This window comes from Paroedura picta, chromosome 10 (genome assembly GCF_049243985.1).
Source record: "Paroedura picta isolate Pp20150507F chromosome 10, Ppicta_v3.0, whole genome shotgun sequence".
NCBI lineage: Eukaryota > Metazoa > Chordata > Lepidosauria > Squamata > Gekkonidae > Paroedura > Paroedura picta.
This window is the reverse complement of record NC_135378.1, coordinates 70,375,135-70,393,133: the sequence shown is the minus strand read 5'-3', so window position 1 is coordinate 70,393,133 and position 17,999 is coordinate 70,375,135. Positions and strand designations below refer to the sequence as shown.

The 17,999-nt window shown below is 43.9% G+C and overlaps 1 protein-coding gene across 1 annotated transcript in view; it reads left to right on the top strand.

Moving 5' to 3' along the window:
- Positions 1-17,999, top strand: part of NFKB1 (nuclear factor kappa B subunit 1) — a 73,726-nt gene that overhangs the window by 38,451 nt on the left and 17,276 nt on the right. The window contains exons 10-15 of the mRNA XM_077300761.1: positions 1,833-1,924; positions 2,745-2,883; positions 7,908-8,048; positions 10,565-10,654; positions 11,064-11,225; positions 13,165-13,306. Coding sequence (XP_077156876.1) covers positions 1,833-1,924; positions 2,745-2,883; positions 7,908-8,048; positions 10,565-10,654; positions 11,064-11,225; positions 13,165-13,306 — 766 coding nt within the window. The remainder of the gene's footprint in view (positions 1-1,832; positions 1,925-2,744; positions 2,884-7,907; positions 8,049-10,564; positions 10,655-11,063; positions 11,226-13,164; positions 13,307-17,999) is intronic.

Below are 17,999 nucleotides of genomic sequence, written 5' to 3'. Positions count from 1 at the left end.
GTTGTGGCGTGTCTGTATCTTATTTTGAAGGGATGTTTAAACATTACCATAGTGATCAGAGAGATCTAGGGCAGTGGTTGAGAGGAGTAAACTACCCCCCCCCCGGGCCTCAGTAAAAGGCGTTGAGTGGTCCCCGGTGAGTGGTCCCCAGCGTTGAGTGGTCCCCGGTGATAAAAAGGTTGGGGACCACTGTCCTAAATCATCCAAGAAAAGTGTGTATCCAACCTTTGCTTGAAGACTGCCAGTGAGGGGGAGCTCACCACCTCCTTAGGCAGCCTATTCCACTGCTGAACTATTCTGACTGTGAAAATTGTTTTCCTGATATCAAGCCTATATCGTTGTACTTGTAGTTTGAACCCATTACTGCGTGTCCTTTGCAGCCAACGGGAACCACATCCTGCCCTCCTCCAAATGACAACCTTTCAAATACTTTAAGACGGCTATCATGTCCCCTCTCAACCTCCTTTTCTCCAGGCTAAACATTCCCAAGTCCCTCAACCTATCTTCATAGGGCTTGGTCCCTTGGCCCCAGATCATCTTAGTAGCTCTTCTCTGTACCCTTTCAATTTTATCTACATCTTATGGAAAAGGGGAGAGCTTGGGCACCTTTCCCATTGGAGGGAGAGGAAGGGAGGGGGAGGGAGGATGGCGATGAGAGCAAGCCACGAGAACACACAGTGGGGTGAAAGGGGGAGACATTTTCCTGTTTTGATCACATTAGGATGCGTTTGTATTATTGTCCATGCTTGGATTTATTTTTAAAAAGTGAAGGGAGGCAAGGTGGAAGCCGGGAACGGCCACTCTCCTGATGGAAGTTCAAAATGCGAGCCACAAATAGACTCCTGGATGATGCCGGAGTGTTGTGACCTCATGTATTCTATGCCAAGGACTTCAGTGGTGATAGGAAGGGTAGCAGTGGATCTGCAACATGCTGTCCAGCACCACCCACTTTATTAGTGGGACAGAATCCCAGTTGTGTGCATTGGATTGGCAAAAAAATGTCAGAGGATGCTTCACAACATAGCAGACAAAGCTGTGTGTGTTATGTATTTTCATTGCCTAGCATAGAGAACTTGACCACTGAAATGCACTGCTGCTGCTATGTGTATTTGTAGGAATTGGGTTCAAAACCTTTAAACCATATTCAGAGTGCCACCAGAATCTAAAAGGAGTGCTTGGTGAGGGCAATTGACAGAACCTCTCCCCCTGATATCTCTTTCTACTTCAAGTCTCTGTGATTTATCAAGGTAAAGGTATCCCCTGTGCAAGCACTGGGTCATGTCTGACCCACCGTCCAGCAGACTCAATACAGGGTGGTTTGCCAGTGCCTTCCCCAGTCATTGCCGTTTACCCCCCAGCAAGCTGGGCACTCATTTTACCGACCTCGGAAGGATGGAAGGCTGAGTCAACCTTGAGCCGGCTGCTGGGATTGAACTCCCAGCCTCATGGGCAGAGCTTTCAGACTGCATGTCTGCTGCCTTACCACTCTGTGCCACAAGAGGCTCTGTGATTTATCAAAGAGCTGGTCAATTCAAGAGCGTCATGGCCAAAAGAACTTTGCAAGACACAGGCAGTGATCAATTAATTGATTGATTGATTAACTTCCTGGCTTTCTCCCCAACGAGGACACAAGGCAGCTTCCCTCATTCTTCTCCATTTTATCTTCACAATAACCCTGTGAGTTAGGTTTGGCTGATGGTCTGTGACTGGCCACCCATGACAGAGTGAGGATTTGAACCTGGGTCTTCCCGATATTTGTCTGACACTGACCAATACATGCACTGCTATAAAGTGGACCCTTAACCCATTCTTAAATTTTTTCATCAACGCAGATGACATTCAGATCCGCTTTTATGAGGAAGATGAAAATGGTGGTGTCTGGGAAGGGTTTGGAGATTTTTCCCCTACTGATGTGCACAGACAGGTATGTAATGAGGACAGCGTATGTCAGTGATAATATGCAGCCACAATGTTTAACTTCTGCTATTGGCCAAACCAGTTTGCAGTCTGATAACAGTAAATTTCATTAGTTACTAGAATGGAACCGTGGGAAGAGTTAGAAAAGAGACAGAATGTTTTCCACCACCACCTCCCTTCCTTTCACTAATTTTAAATAGCTACCAGTGGGTGATCAGAGGCCTTGCTAGCTCTAAGAGGAAGTCTCTTCCATTGCTTTAGGGAAGAAGCAACTCATTCATTTCTTTATTTAGAGCTGCTTCTCTATAAGAGATTCCCGTAACAGCTAACAATGACATTGTAATTTTATATGAACAATAGACTCAGTAATAACCAATACAAATAAGTAGAAACAATAACAGAACACAATGAAACAACTTCAGCAGATAGCTCAAAAACATAATAAAATCATCTTGGCTGGGGGCAGTCCAGATAAAATGTAAATGATTTGATAGATAGCCAAGTTTCCATAGGGTACCTAAAATATAAAAGGCAGGGTGGCAGAAGAATAGCTTTGGGAGGGCATTCCACAGCTAAAATGTCACCCTGGAACAATCTTGTTTCTGGTTGTCACTGCCTTTATTTCAGATCACAGGAGTGCTTATCTTAGGACATGGGACTTTATCTTAGGATACAGGATGAATCTTAGGCGATGGGCTGTTCAGTGTGGCAGTCACAGGGCAGAGAGAAATACTGTTTCAAGCTTCTCAGAAGTATGGTGGGATAAACATGTGACAAGATATAGAAATAAGCACATTCTCTCTGACCTACTTTATGTTGCCTTGCAGTTCGCTATAGTATTCAAAACACCCAAGTACCGAGATGTCAATATCACAAAACCAGCATCCGTTTTTGTCCAGCTACGGAGGAAATCTGATCTGGAGACAAGTGAACCAAAGCCTTTTCTGTATTATCCTGAAATCAAAGGTGATTTACAACATGTGTTATCCCTGTGTTAAGTGAATAAGTGCTGTTTTCTGAGTGGCAGGAAGCTGCCAAGAATTCCAGCATTGGGGCAAGATGTGGGCATAAAGAAGTACTGTTGGACAGTCCTGTGAAGAAGCCTCATTCATTACAGCTCTGTCGTAATGGTCTTAGAAAGGGCGGTCAAGTCATGGCAATCCTATATGGTTTTCAAGTCAAGAGATGGACAGATGTATTTTGCCATTGCCTGTCTCTAGTTCATGACCAAGGATTTCCTTGGAGGCCTCCCATCCAATTACAAACCAGAGCAGACCCTGTTTACCTTCTGAGATTCAAAGAGATTGGATTAGCCTCAGCCATGGCTTTAAGGCTCTTCATCAAGTATAAATTTATTATATAAATATAATTTATGGGAATGAGTGATTTAGATTCCATCTCAGACACCTTTTAAAAGCAGAATTCCAGATAATACATTGTATGTGGATGTGTCTAATCACAAATAACTTACTTTATCACTACATTCATTATCTGAATAAAGCTATAACGTTTGTTCAGTCAGTTGGGAAGCACAGCGCTCTTCAAGATTTCAGCCTTCCCAACCAACATTACCTCCATCTTGTAAAGATTCCATCTCATCTTGTTCACTCTTAGCCATTTAGTCGTAGCTGTAAGCCTGTGATTCAGGACTATGGTGTAACCAGGGATTTGGATAAAGAAATGTAGAGCTGGGTGTCAACAGCATATTGAGGACAGCCTAGTGCAAACCCAGGAATTATTTATCCCAAGGCCTCTGTATAAAGTTTGAACAGTATTGGAATGATTTTAACCAATTCAAAATCCATCCCTTACTTTGGGCTTCTACCACCAAATGCCTCAATAAGGTAGCATGCTCTGTGGTATCCAGAAACGGCTGATAAATGCAGTAAGAGCAACAAAGAAGTATAGCCCTAGTTTCCATCCAAACTGAGAGCTTTGAACACAACCTTCATTGGGACCTTGTAAAAAAAAAACTATTTAGAATCTTTTGTTTGACATCGAAGCCCATTTGCTCTTGAAATCGGCATAGTACTGTAATGTGCCATGTAGTCTGTTTTCTTGGTTCTCTGACCTTTGGGAATACATCTAGAATGACAATATTCTACTGAGATCAGTGGCTTGCAAAACAAGTTGCGTACACCCTTTCTTGTGAAATTCTTGTTCAGCTTGTGTCTTAACAGAATTGGGGGGCTGTTTATGTGGGGGGGGGAGGAAGAACGTCTGGCCATATATGTTTCTGAAAATGCAAAGATTAAGGCATGTGTCCATGTCAAAATTGGGACATGGTCTAACAGAATTCAGTCATGAACTAATACTTTTATTGCATCAGACTTAAGCGTCACCACTCTTACTGCCTTCTTTGATCACCCCCGGGCAGAAGTTATGTTCAAAATGCAGACTGTGGAGGTCATAAAAACATGAATGTATTCTATTTTACTGTTTTCTGAAGTTCCAATAGTGGAGGCAGAGTACTTTTCCCAAGTTAAAATTGTAGGTACATTGTTACACAAAAATAGCACTTGAGGTTTTTTTCAATTTTTAACAGACGGGACAGAAGCAATGCAAACATAGGCATTGTAGCATGTGGACTCAGGAAGATGAAGCCCAAATGCCTTGGGAACTCCCAAATGCCATGCTTGATTTTTGCAGAATCTCAGAATCTCTGACTATGTCTTCCACCCTCCATCCCTGAGCCTTTCGTGTCCTCACATCATCCCTTGTGAGATAATTCTGCAGGACCTGGGAACTAATATAATCTACTGGGGCCCCCAAACCTCCCTCCCCATGAATCAAACGCCCTGAACTAACCAACCATGAGACTGTTAAAATGTTGAGGTTGTCCTGGTACTATTGTTATTCATCTGACATGGTAACCGAGTTATACTGTATTGTTCCTGTGTTCCAGTTCCCCTGCGTTTCATGTAAACCACCCTGAACCTCAGGGGAGGGCGGTATATAAATGTAATAAACAAACAGACTGCCCTCCCCCCAACACAGACAACTGTGTGCTTTTCTTCCAGCATGGTCGGCAACCTGAGGTTGGTGCTTCACTACAGATCTTGTCCAATGCTGGAGGACCTCTCTTTCCTTCTTGCCATTAGTGAAGCTCAGATGGGAAGGGGACTGAGAGAGTGCGACTGGCCCAAGGTCACCCAATGAGCTTCCATGGCACAAGTGGGGATTCGAACCTGGGTGTCCCAGTTACGAGTCTCACACTTTATACCAAACTGGCTGCCTTGGATTCTTTTGTTTCCAAGACCGACATACCAGGTTGGCCTCAGCAGAAATTACGTGCTTGAAGTGTATCATCAGTGTTTAAAGGGTTGAGCATTTAGCATGTAACAAGCAACAACATGCAGATGAGATGGGTAAGTGAGGGAAGAACTGAGCTCACAGATGATTGCTTGTTCGCATAACTTTCAGGAAGTGATGTGTACAAGGGAATTTCCAGGCCTGGTGTCGTGTTGGTGAACTCTGAGCACTTCTTTCTTTTTAGGATTCAGAAAACTTTGTGGTGCGTGCTTGAACTTTAGAAAACTTTTTTTAAAAAACTCCCACCACCTCCAGATATATTCTGGAGCTGGCTAAGCCATGTATGTGTATTATTGGGGGAGGGGAATGCCCCAGTGATCTACTCTTGGGGCATGTTTGGTTCACTTAATCGCTATATATTCTGTTAACGGCACCATACTATAGCAGAGGGGTATTTCCAAGGTTGAATATATGTATTTTTCTTAGAGTATTCCTGTACCTTGGTATATCCAGACATATATGTATTTTGGGTAAACTCAATAGTTCTGGATATGGTTTTAGGTCAGTCAGAGAAAGCCAGAGACTTTCTATGTATCACACATCCTCCTCAATAATGAACTTTATCTATAGAGATGTTTGGTTTGGTTCTGCATTCATTTGGTCAGGTTGTTTCAAAACCACATTTTGAAGCTAGGTCACAAAACCTTCTCTTTTGTTTGTCAGAAAACTGTTTACTGATGGATGAATTGAGGGATTTCCTTTCATGGTGTGTCTCTCTTCACTGCAAACCTGGAGATTTCCTTAGCAAGGAGTTTTGTTGATAGCTGAAAGGGCCCCTTTCATGTCCTTGATAGGTATAAATGGCCCTCCAAAATGGCCACTCTCGTTCTGTAGCTCTTCTCTGTGACTAGTTTCTATCAGTTTTGATCGTGTGCATATAGGAGGACCTTTCTGCAAACCTAGGATAACCACTACATTTGCAGAAAAATTCAAAAATGTAATAAAAACAATTGGGGAGATTTAACTCAACCCAGTGGAGAATGTTGACTGAGATCTCAAGAAATCTTGTAAGATTCAAGTTGGTAGTGTAGCCTTGCCCAGTAACCAAGGTAAGAGTTTTGGCCTAGGCAACTCCAGTTTGGTGTAGTGGTTAGGAGTGCAGACTTCTAATCTGGCAAGCCGGGTTAGATTCTGCACTCCCCCACATGCAGCCAGCTGGGTGACCTTGGGCTCCCCACGACACTGATAAAACTATTCTGACCGGGCAGTGATATCAGGGCTCTCTCAGCCTCACCCACCTTGCAGGGTGTCTGTTGTGGGGAGAGGAAGCCGCTTTGAGACTCCTTCGGGTAAAGAAAAGCGGCATATAACAACCAACTCTTCTTCTTCTTCTTGAGAAAGCAAGAGCCATGAGTAGAGAGAATGTGATCTTTGGTGGGGTGAGGAATGGGGGTCAGGAGAGAGAAAGGGCTGGAAAGAGTGGAAAACATGAGTTGTTTTCTCTCATTCTAGCTCACTGTGTTGTTTGTTAGGGCTAAATGGAAGAGGAGAAAACTACGTATGCCCTCCACCCCCCTCCACTCCTTGTAGGAAGGGCGGTTTAATATTGATTTTAATTTGTCTGGGCCTTGCCTCATCTTCTTGGTAATAAAAGAAACTGCTTGAGCGACCTTATGTCTCATGTCTGATGTACAAACCCAGCTACAGTTAGGCGCCTTATTTGCCTATGATTAATCAGAGTTTCTCAAAGTAGGTAAAAGGCCTCCTGGGAGAGACTAAGGTCTATCAGAATAGAGCACTCGCTCTCTACTGCCTGTCCTGTTGAATCCAACAACCCTCTTCAGCCTTCAAACTGCTTTTTTCACTTCCTTTACTCCTGCAAAAAAGCCCCATCTCTCTCTCTCTCTCTCTCTCTCTTTGGTAGACCGTAAGACTTTTCTTGGTAGAACGTAAGCCTCTTGTGGCGCAGGGTTTTAAGGCAGCAGAAATACTGTTTGAAGCTGTCTGCCCATGAGGCTGGGAGTTCAATCCCAGCAGCCGGCTCAAGGTTGACTCAGCCTTCCATCCTTCCAAGGTCGGTAAAATGAGTACCCAGCTTGCTCGGGGGTAAACGGTAATGACTGGGGAAGGCACTGGCAAACCACCCCATATTGAGTCTGCTGCGTCACCCCAAGGGTCAGACATGACTCGGTGCTTGCTCAGGGGATACCTTTACCTTTAAGATTTTTCAGAACTGACACCATATGTTGTACATTGCCTTGAAATGAGTTCCACGGGTTTCAAGAGAACTTGCTCCCTCCTACATGTGCTTACATTTCCTGTTCTGTACAAGGGGTCTAAAGGTTCCCTGTAGCAGCACTACAAGCACGTTGGGGCTTCCCTGATATATCCCACCCCCCTCCCACTGCTGTTCTTCAGAGACTTTGCCAGAAATTCCCTGAGTCATCTGGAGTTCCTTGCCTTGAAGCTCAGGGGAGGGTCTGGTTCTGGAAAAGTCAGCTCCAAAAGCCCTGCTTCTCTTAAAGATTTCCCTTGTGTAGAAATTTGGATATGTTTAGTAAAGGCGAGGGATGGATGCCTTCCGTAGTTCACATTAGCTAAACGTTATGTTCATCATGTAAGTTGTAGCAGGACCGGGTTTTGTTCTCTGTTTTGTTGGAACAATGGCCTTGGAAATGGAATTGACTTGCTTTCTTCTTTGCTTTGAATCCGCTCCCTCTCTTTGGTCAAAAATGCAGATAAGGAAGAAGTGCAGAGAAAACGACAGAAACTCATGCCTAACTTTTCGGATAGTTACGGAGGAAGTGGAGCAGGTGCTGGAGGAGGTGGAATGTATGGCGGAGGAGGAGGAAACAGTGGCGGTGGAGGGGCTGGATCCGGTAAAGACAAATTACATTAAATACAATCAGTGAGATAATGTATTTTAGAAATGCTAAAATTTTGTTTTCGGTGTTCTAGAACTGCATGCTTAACATTCCTCAGCCATGGTGAGGTCAGTAGACCTGCAGTGTTTCTTGTCCCACATCTGTAATTTTTTGCTTAGTCTGGTGCTGGGGTCAATTTTAGGCAAAAATTATATTATCACTTTTTAAAAATTAAAAGCTATAATGAAAGTGATATTAATCATTTTAGAATATTAAATAATAAATGTTATATTTGCTCTTTTGGAGAAAAAGGCCCCCCGCCCCCCCCCCCCAAAAAAAACAGATTAGTAAAGTAAATTTTGTTTGGGAAAGAACAGTTAAAAAAAATTATTTTGGTGGGTGAGGTACATATGAATAAGGGACTTGTTTGATGTAATAAGGACTTATGGATGTATAGTTCATGGAGACACATTTTATCCCTTTCCCCTCTGAGCTACCTGTCAGTGATGTCAGGATTGAAGAAAACCTATTTTGCTGTTATCCAAATGTAATTTTTTCTTTTTCTGGTGGAACGGGGCAGAGGGGGGTATTCAGCTAATTTCCTGTCTTGAATGAATTCAAGCATTGAGAGTCCAGTTGGTTCTTATATGCAGTGGTCCCCAACCTTTTTATCACCGGGGACCACTCAACGCCGGGGACCACTCAACGCCTTTTACTGAGGCCCGATGGGGGGGGGTAGCTTACTCCTCTACTCTCAACCACTGCCCTAACGCTCTCTGATCGCTATGGTAATGTTTAAACATCCCTTCAAAATAAGATACAGACACGCCACAACAATGAACATAAGGAACATTTTATTTTCATGGACATTTTAACTCATGACAATGACAAATCAATGGGAACCCTGAGCTTGTTTCTCTGCAACGAGATAGTCCCATCTGGGAGTGATGGGAGACAATGACACCCAAAGTGTGTTGTAAAGGGCCGGGGGGGATGAAGTAAAGGGCCGGGGGGGGGGGGGAAGAATGCATCCTTCGGAGCCCACCTCCAATTAGTCGACGGACCACATGTGGTCCGTGGCCCACAGGTTGGGGATTGCTACTTATATGTATAAACCAGCCTTTCTCAACTTTTTTACCTTTGAGAAACCCCTGAAACATTCTTCAGGCTTTGAGAAACCCTGGAAGTGGAGAATATGGTTGGGAAACACAGCTGTGCACATGCCAACCCAGGGGCCCTCCCCTTCTCAGCCCCTCCAGGCCTATCGTTGGCCTTGGGGAGGATGCCTGGGGAGGATGCCTACATGCCTGTCTATGGTCAAATCACCCAATCAATGCTTAACAAATTTTAAAAATATATTAAAATTAATTAACCCCCACCCACTCAGGAAACCCTTCCAGGGCCATCAAGAAACTCCAGGGTTTCACAAAACTCTGGTTGAGAAAGCCCAGGCATAGCTATCCATTACATTGTCACTGCATCCTCATCAGGTCCCAGGTGTACACAATGCAGACCCAGTTCAGATCAGGACTGTAGCATGTGAGCAGAGATTTTAGTTTTCACCCACTCACGCTGTTTCCGCAACTTGAAATGCTTCTGGGGAGCTGCCGTTTACACCACTGGGTGAGCTTGCATGTCCTGATGGCCACACATGGAACTTTAGAGCCATCTCAGATCAAAGAAAATGGGGGAAGGGAGGAAGACTGAAGCTTCCTCTTGTTGCACATTACAATTCCAATCCTAATTGGGTTTCTGAGAATTGAGTTCCTGGAAAAGAACTTGCGTAACCCATCTGATAAGAAACCCTTGTGGTGGATTCAGGGTGGGCATAAGAATAATGAAGTTTGGGAGATTCAGCCTCCCCCCTGCAGTGTTGTTTCATCCTGAAATGACCCTGACTCTTTGTGTACATCTTGGGTTCTGTTTCTTGGTCAGGCTTCAGAGTGCCAGAGAAATTAGAAACTTAAAAAACAACAACGCCGTTTGTTAATCTATATCGAGACAAGACTGAGAGAATAGCAGAAGCTTTGTAGGGGTTACTTACAGCCTTCCTGTTTAATTTGTACATACTTGAAAAGAACATAATGGCCTCTGCACAATCTTCTGTTTACTGATCAGAAATAGATTGACATGACAATGTGCCATGTCAGAATTCCAAATGTGTCTGTAGGCTCTAAAGGGTTGGATACCGCTGATCTCAGAGATGGATCCATGCATGCCAGTGTAGGAAACATCTGTATATTCGATCTGCACAGATGTCAGTGGTAACCTGTACAGACTCAGCATTAGGATCAGCAGTCAGTACGTTGCTAACATGTGGCTAGTTGACCTATTTCTCTCCCAAGGATCCATTAACAGGAGGGGGGGGGATAAGTCCCCATTATATACAGTAGAATGGATTCTTCTGTTTTTTTTTTTAACGGAATGCCGAATCTAAGCAATTGCTAGCATTCACCAGTGCCATAATTGGATGTTTGTTTTTATCCAAGAAATTTAAGACTGACATGCTTATTCTCTCTGCTGTTATTTAGGTTATGGGTACACACCATATGGTTATTCTGGATATGGAGGAATGCATTTCCACTCCAGTACAAACAAGGCTGGTGCTGGAATGAAACATGGTAATTATTTTCATACATTGCATTTTATCAAAGTTGGAAAAATCCACACAATTACTACTAGGTAGTCTGTGCATAGTATAAGTAGATGCTTCATGAACATCCAGAGGCAATAAATGCTAGTAGCAGAGTTTGCTCCAAGTATAGTACAGCAGGGGTAGTCAACCTGTGGTCCTCCAGATGTCCATGGACTACAATTCCCATGAGCCCCTGCCAGCATTTGCTGGCAGGGGCTCGTGGGAATTGTAGTCCATGAACATCTGGAGGACCACAGGTTGACTACCCCTGTAGTACAGGACAGGTTGGAGCTCTTGGCAAATGTAGATCCTGATATCTGTCTCCTTTCATTTTGTTCTACCAATAGAGGTTAATCAGTATGAAAGAATCAATATTACATGCTTCTGTTCTTCAGGACTCTCAAATGACAAGCCTAAAACGGAAGATGGCGAAAGTTGCCACAAGAGCAGTAAAACACATAGTGTGACATTCAAGGGAAAAGGAGAAGTTGAAGAGAAAAGCAAAACCAGAATCTGCACAGCTCTCAAGCCGGAAGAAGCAGAGTTTAGTTTACAAGGTTGGTGCATGGTTTTCTTCAGACTCCTTGTAATTCCTTTGGGCAGGAAAATCTTGAAGACTTGGACTTCGCATGTTCACTTTCAGAATGGCAAAGTTGTATCAGTCTTCGAAACAGAAGGATTCACTCCCTAAACTGAGAACTTCTATTGATATCTCCCCCGATATCTAGATATCTATTGATATCTTTTGATGGCTACCCAGTCTCTGTTAAAGCCATTGCTATTGTAATGTCTGTAACGGGGTGGAAGCAAATACTGTCTGGATCTTTAAAATAAAGGGTTCACTGCTACATACTGAGAACCTTTCCATGTAATAATTGGTGCCAATTAAAAAACTGATCCAAAAAGTTGGGGGGGGGGAGTGGGATATGGCATAGAGGTTTACAACCACTGGCAGGATTCCCCCACCATGTATAACTTGTGTGATCTCTTCTTCCATTTGTGGAAAGGCAGAGAGAAGAACAGATAGGTATCCAGTTTCTGCTGACTTCCTATGAAGTTTTCACTCCCCACAAACCACTGGATACCATTCTGTTCCTGAGGTTCCCCAAAAAATGGAAATGGTCCAAACACAAATGCTTCCTAGACATGGAGAACCATATTTCCACTGGCCATATGTTCCCTCAGTTGTGTTGTGGAGGTGAATAGGATGTTATATGGTATATTTTGCCAAAAAATCATATATTGTTAGGTGTAGGAGAATAGTGTATTCCCAATTGCAGAATGCTATGAAACAGTATTTCAGGGCTAAAACAGTTTATTAAATCTGAAACTTACTGCACTGTTGTGAGCAGTCTGTGGGCTTGCTCTGAATCAACTTTGAAATGTTTCAGAACTATTTATAGAGGAAACTAGAGGCAAGTATACTTGTTTTTCTTTTTTTACCATCTTGCCCTTCGGAGGTTGTCCACACAAAAATGAGAAATCAAAATAAAACATTGTGACACCTGGAGTAAAAAGTGTTCAAAGGCTGGAAAAAATATAGTTTCCCAAGAATTGATGTCAGTAGGCTCAGCATTCAGCGGCAGAATAGATACATCCACTCAGTGTCTTGTGTGGACAGAATGTGTGTTTCTGTCCATTCAGAAGGGACCATTCACTTCTTCTCCACTGTGCATGAGACCTGAAAACGTGGAGGTGAGGAAGGATCTGTGAGTCATTCACGCTTCCTCCTATGTCTGCTTCCATGTCTCATAAGAAGACAACTCCCTGTTTCACACATGACCTAGGCCATTTTCTGGTTTAGCTTGAGTCGTCGCTTAAGAAAGCTGAACACATTCAGTGGACTTGTACTACCTCAGTGGAATTACGTTTGTGTTAGCTGTTTTCAAAATGCCATTGCCTGTTGACTGTTTCCTTACAGACCTCTGCTCTGTATGAAGATTTCAGTCAATTGATGCTATGTTGTTTTCTCCATCAAGTCACAACTGATGTATGGAGATACTGTAGGACAGGGGTGGGCAAACTGTGGCCCTCCAGATGTCCATGGACTTCTGGAGGGCCACAGTTTGCCCACCTCTGCTGTAGAGTATTCTAGGCAAGATACATTAAGAGGTGGTAGCCATTTTACTGAGGCCAGGGGGGATAGTCTTTTGCCGAGGGATGTCACTGCTGCCACCTGAGCCCCTGCTCCACTTGCTTTCTCACCAGCACCCTTGACTTCCCGCCGCCCACTGGGGGGCGCTGCCAGCAGCAGCTGCGCAGTGCCACGCTGAGGGGGAGCCCCAGCGGCAGAGTGGCAGGTGACCCGGCGGCAGAGTGGCAGGGGAGGAGGACGAGGAGGAGCCGCGGCCCGGTACTGACTGATCCACGGACCAGTCCCGGTCCCCGGACTGGGGGTTGGGGACAGCTGCTATATACTACAGTTGAATTTGATTGTTACACTGGAAAATTATGGGAGTCTGACGGTGGCAATGACCTCTTTCTCTCACTCTACAGATGGTTTCTTTTTGGAGAAGGCTATGGAGCTTGCGAAGCGTCATGCCAATGCCCTTTTTGACTACGCAGTCACAGGGGATGTGAAGATGCTCCTGGCTGTCCAGCGGCACCTGACCACAGTCCAGGATGAAAATGGTGACAAGTAAGTCTGTAGTTCCTTTTCTTCCTCTAAAAGGGTGGGTGGCTGCTTCCATATCCCATGGGAAAGGTAATTCCCCAAATGCTTGAAAGAGTTCTTTTGCTCTGAACTCATACTTGAAATTATTATTCTTTGTCATGTTCTTTTTAACTTTTTAATTTTGGACACTGGAGAGATGAATGTCATATTGTTCTGTTTATAGATGGCTTCTCGCTTTTGATATGATGCATTAAAGGGAAAGTCACAGTTCCAAAATGAGGTTGCATGGCTATGATTCATACGCTGTTGGTGATTCTCATTTAGACAGCGAGGAGATGGTTTGACTCATCTAACATTTCAAAACAGGATGTGTCTTTCTGGCACCTGAATCCCTTATGCCTTCTAGACCAGATCAAGCTCATCCTAGACCTTTTTTCAGCAAGCCTTTCTCTTTTATAGACCTCAGCAAGCTGTTTTTTGTTTTTCTTTTCTTTTAATGCATTTATTTCAAGAGATATTTGGTTGAAATATGACGGGAATGGTCCAGAGAGCTGTAGAAAAGATGAATGAAAAGGAAGGGGAAGATTATGACGAGCCAACCTAAACGTAAGATGGATCATCCATCACCTTCAGAAGTTCAGGGAGGATCCGATTTTGGGGAGCTCTGCAAGGGACAATGGTCACAGGTCCATTCTGTGGCTGCCAACACTATTTTAGAAGCATCTAGCTCTTTAAAGATTGCCATGAGACCCTGATCGACATCAGGCATGTAGTGGGGTGTCCCTAGGAGCTCTCATTTCTCCCGTCCCCTGAATTTTTTCAAATGCTGAAACAGCCAAGGGAGGGCCTGTTGCTGCCTTTGAAAGGGTGTGAGGGGACAAGACCACCTGGGTCTGCTGCCTCCCATCCAGATTGGGGCCTTGTAACAATTTTGAACTGTCCATAGAGTTTTCGTGGCAAAGATACTGGAGTGGTTTGCCATTGCCTTCTCCAGTGGAAGATGAAACTCAAATACTTTGGCCACCTCATGAGAAGGAAGGACTCCCTGGAGAAGAGCCTAATGCTGGGAGTGATCGAGGGCAAAAGAAGAAGGGGACGACAGAGAATGAGGTGGATGGATGGAGTCACTGAAGCAGTAGGTGCAAACTTAAAAGGACTCCAGGGAATGGTAGAGGACAGGAAGGCCTGGAGGATCATTGTCCATGGGGTCGCGATGGGTCAGACATGACTTCGCACATAACAACAACAACAACAACAATTTTGAAAGAACTATAAATGCTTCTAAAATGGTGTCAGCAATCACGGGATGGGCCTGTTGCCACAGTCACTTGCAGCTTAACTCAGTGTCTCAGGACACCCTGTGAAAGCCATTGTCGCCTGTTCCTGGCGATAGCTTACATTATTTGTCACAGGATTCCTTGCCTAAGCTTACAGTGATTGCTCCTGGGAATGCCTAGTTTTCTTCCTCCAATTCGCAAGCAATTTCATGTCTTTGACTCAAGAGCCTACCCTTTATGAACTCTCTGATAAGGCCATGTTACAATATATACTTGGAACTAAAGGTGAAGGTATCCCCTTGGGGTGACACCCTCTAGCATTTTCATGGCAGACTCAATACAGGGTGGTTTGCCAGTGCCTTCTCCAGTCCTTACCATTTACCCCCCAGCAAGCTGGGTACTCATTTTACCGACCTCGGAAGGATGGAAGTCTGAGTCAACCTTGAGCCGGCTGCTGGGATTGAACTCCCAACCTCATGGGCAGACAGCTTCAGACAGCATGTCGCTGCCTTACCACTCTGCGCCACAAGAGGCTCATTTGGAACTAGCATGAAGGAAAAAAGCACTCACCCAGCTGTGAGGCTTTAGCTTCTATTGCAGGGTTTTTCAAACTTTCAATGTTCAGGGAAGCCTTTCAAAATAGTGTTTCTGCAGAAGTATCCCTGCCAGGCACTGAAGGGGATTCTGATCACTGAAGTGGGGGAAATGTTCTAGCATGTATACTCAATTCACGTGGAATGCTACCCTGCTTGTTGGGCCTCATTATTGTCCCATGTGAACTTTGACTTATCTCTGTAATATACCTGCATATTGCACAGCAAGCTTGGTAACCAAGAAACAGAACAAAGGTATTTTTCTTGCAAGTTGTCCCTGGTACGTTCTGAAGAACCTCAGTTCTCCTCAGAACACAGTGCTTTGATCATTGGCCTCTTAGATTAAGTGTAAGTAGATACAGAATCAGGACTCTGAGAGGGACAGCCAGAAGCTCCATGGAAGCTTTGCATCCTGAATTGCAGGGATCTTCAGTTAAATAGGATTGTTTCATTTGCACTGATAGACTAAGTTTAAAGCTGGACAGAGGAGAATCATCTTCATTGCTGTTATTAAGATCTCAGTGTGCTTTGATACCATTGATCACTCCATCCTTATTCATTGGTGGCAATATCAAGTTGGTGCTAGAAGACTAGCTCTTCAGTAGTTGTAGTCTTGTAGGCTCATTGGTGCAAGAAAAGAAAGTGTCATCTACCACTGAAGCCCACGATAGGATTGGCCAAGCAACATCAGTATTTGCTACACTCAAATGATGCCTCTGGAAGAAGACAAACATCTCTCAAGACCAAAGATGGTCTCTTCTGGACACTAATCCTGCCAATCCTCCTATATGGGTCAGATACATGGACTTTACTAAAACCTGACATAAACAAACTCAAGACCTTCCAAATGCAATGCCTGACTCAGATTCTGTATGTGGTCATAACTGAAATTGGACAATTTGGACAAAATATGACAACCAGCCGCAAACTGAAGAACAAATCCAAAAGTGCAGACTGCTATGGTCTGGCAATGTCTGCAGAATGGACACCAGCAGATTGCCTCATTAACTCCTCTGGTGACAACCAACTGAATGGAAGATCCAATGACTGGTGCCAAAGAAAACATGGCTCAAACAGATCGAGGAAGACCTTAGAAACCAGAGATTGACTATCCACATGGCCAAAACTGCTGCCACCAATCAGCAAGAGTGGAAACATGTTATAAACAAGGCAAAAATTCCAGCGGCACCTACAGCAGCATAGTGGCTGAGGGGATAACGTGCTCCACCAATAGCCAGGTAAAGGATAAAAAGAAGAAGAACAGACACTTCCATCAGAGAACCAGAATCAGCAGGTTGGGATTTGTCCTGTGTGGGACTCCAGGGCCTAGTCTGCACACATAGGGCCTAGTCTGCACACATAGGTTGTCTGGCGCTGGGATGAGGTGTGTGTTTTTCCTCTTGGAATAAAATATACACTGATGGGATATTCCCTTCTTTGAGAGAAGAGATTTGTTCACATATCCTTGCTCAAAGGCATATGTTGCAACGTAGCTGTAGATGTTTGCCACATAATAAGCCTCTCGATCTGATTTTCCTATCTCTCTTTACGAGGAAATGCTTGGGGAGAAATAATTAGATGCACAATCTGTAGGAGGGCAGGCTGAGGTTTAAGCTCAACAAAGATTGGCAGGGCCTCATAAGAACTGCAGTCCATGAACATCTGGAGGACCACAGGTTGACTACCCCTGCTCTTGACCACATCTCCGTACTGAATTTGCACTGTCAAGCCCAAGGACAGATGTTTTGCTGGATTGCTTTAGAGCTGTGGGATTCTTTTTCCCTAGAAGTCTTTTGCAGGAGTTATAAAAGTTGGATTCATGTAGACATCTGACCCATTTTAATATTTTTAAGTTCATTGCTTTAAATAATTAGGTCATAGGGTTGCTGATAGATTCAGATATACAGTATCAAGCATATAATTCATGTCAAATGTGTAGAGAGTATAAATGGCAATAAATTCATATTAACCTACCTATTACTACAACCCTGGCTGGAAAAGAAGGAGGAGAAAGGGATAGGATTTAGGCAACTGCTGTAGATCAGGGGTGGCCAAACTCTGGCTCTCCAGATGTCCATGGACTGTAGTCTGTGGACATCTTGAGAACCACAGTTTGGCCACTCCTGCTACAGATTGATGCCTACAAGGCAAGGTTGTCTTTTTTAAAAAGCTTGCAAATATCTGCAAACACATCGTTTTAAATTGGCAGTTAGAATAGTTACGCTCCAGGGAACCTATTTTTGCAAACTCTTAAGATAATTTGTTGACAATTAAGACAACCTGTGCGATCCAGTCCTTCTGATGTGTAATGTAGCCACTTGACCAACATAGGTTGTGGTGACATGAATATATTTGTCAGGTGTGATTCGGTGTTTATCGGTGGTGTGGCTTCTATCCCACCTACTTCACAGCTCGAAATTGTATCTTTAAAAAAAATCCACTTCTTGGAAAAGAAAATGCTTAGAGCTGTAATTTGGACTTCCAAAATAAGGTTTGCAGCATGAGACTCAATTGCATAAAATAGCAAATTGACCCTAAAGCATATTCCATTGAGGTTTTGTTTGTTCCCTTTACCTACCTGTTTATGAAAGGCAGGGAGATATTTATTTTGCATCCAGTTATATTCTCAGCAGGAAAGCACAGCATGTCTCAATATATGAAATACTTCTGTAATAGTCAGAATTAGGTGAGTGGATAGGGATACGCACAACACAAACGCTAAACACTGATGCACTGTTTTTCAGGCCCAGTCGATACATTAGGAAGGGGCCACATGGTTCCTTTCCACGTTGTTCCACTGATGCTCAAAGAGAGTCGATCCTGTGAGCAGCCAAACTCTATCCCAGT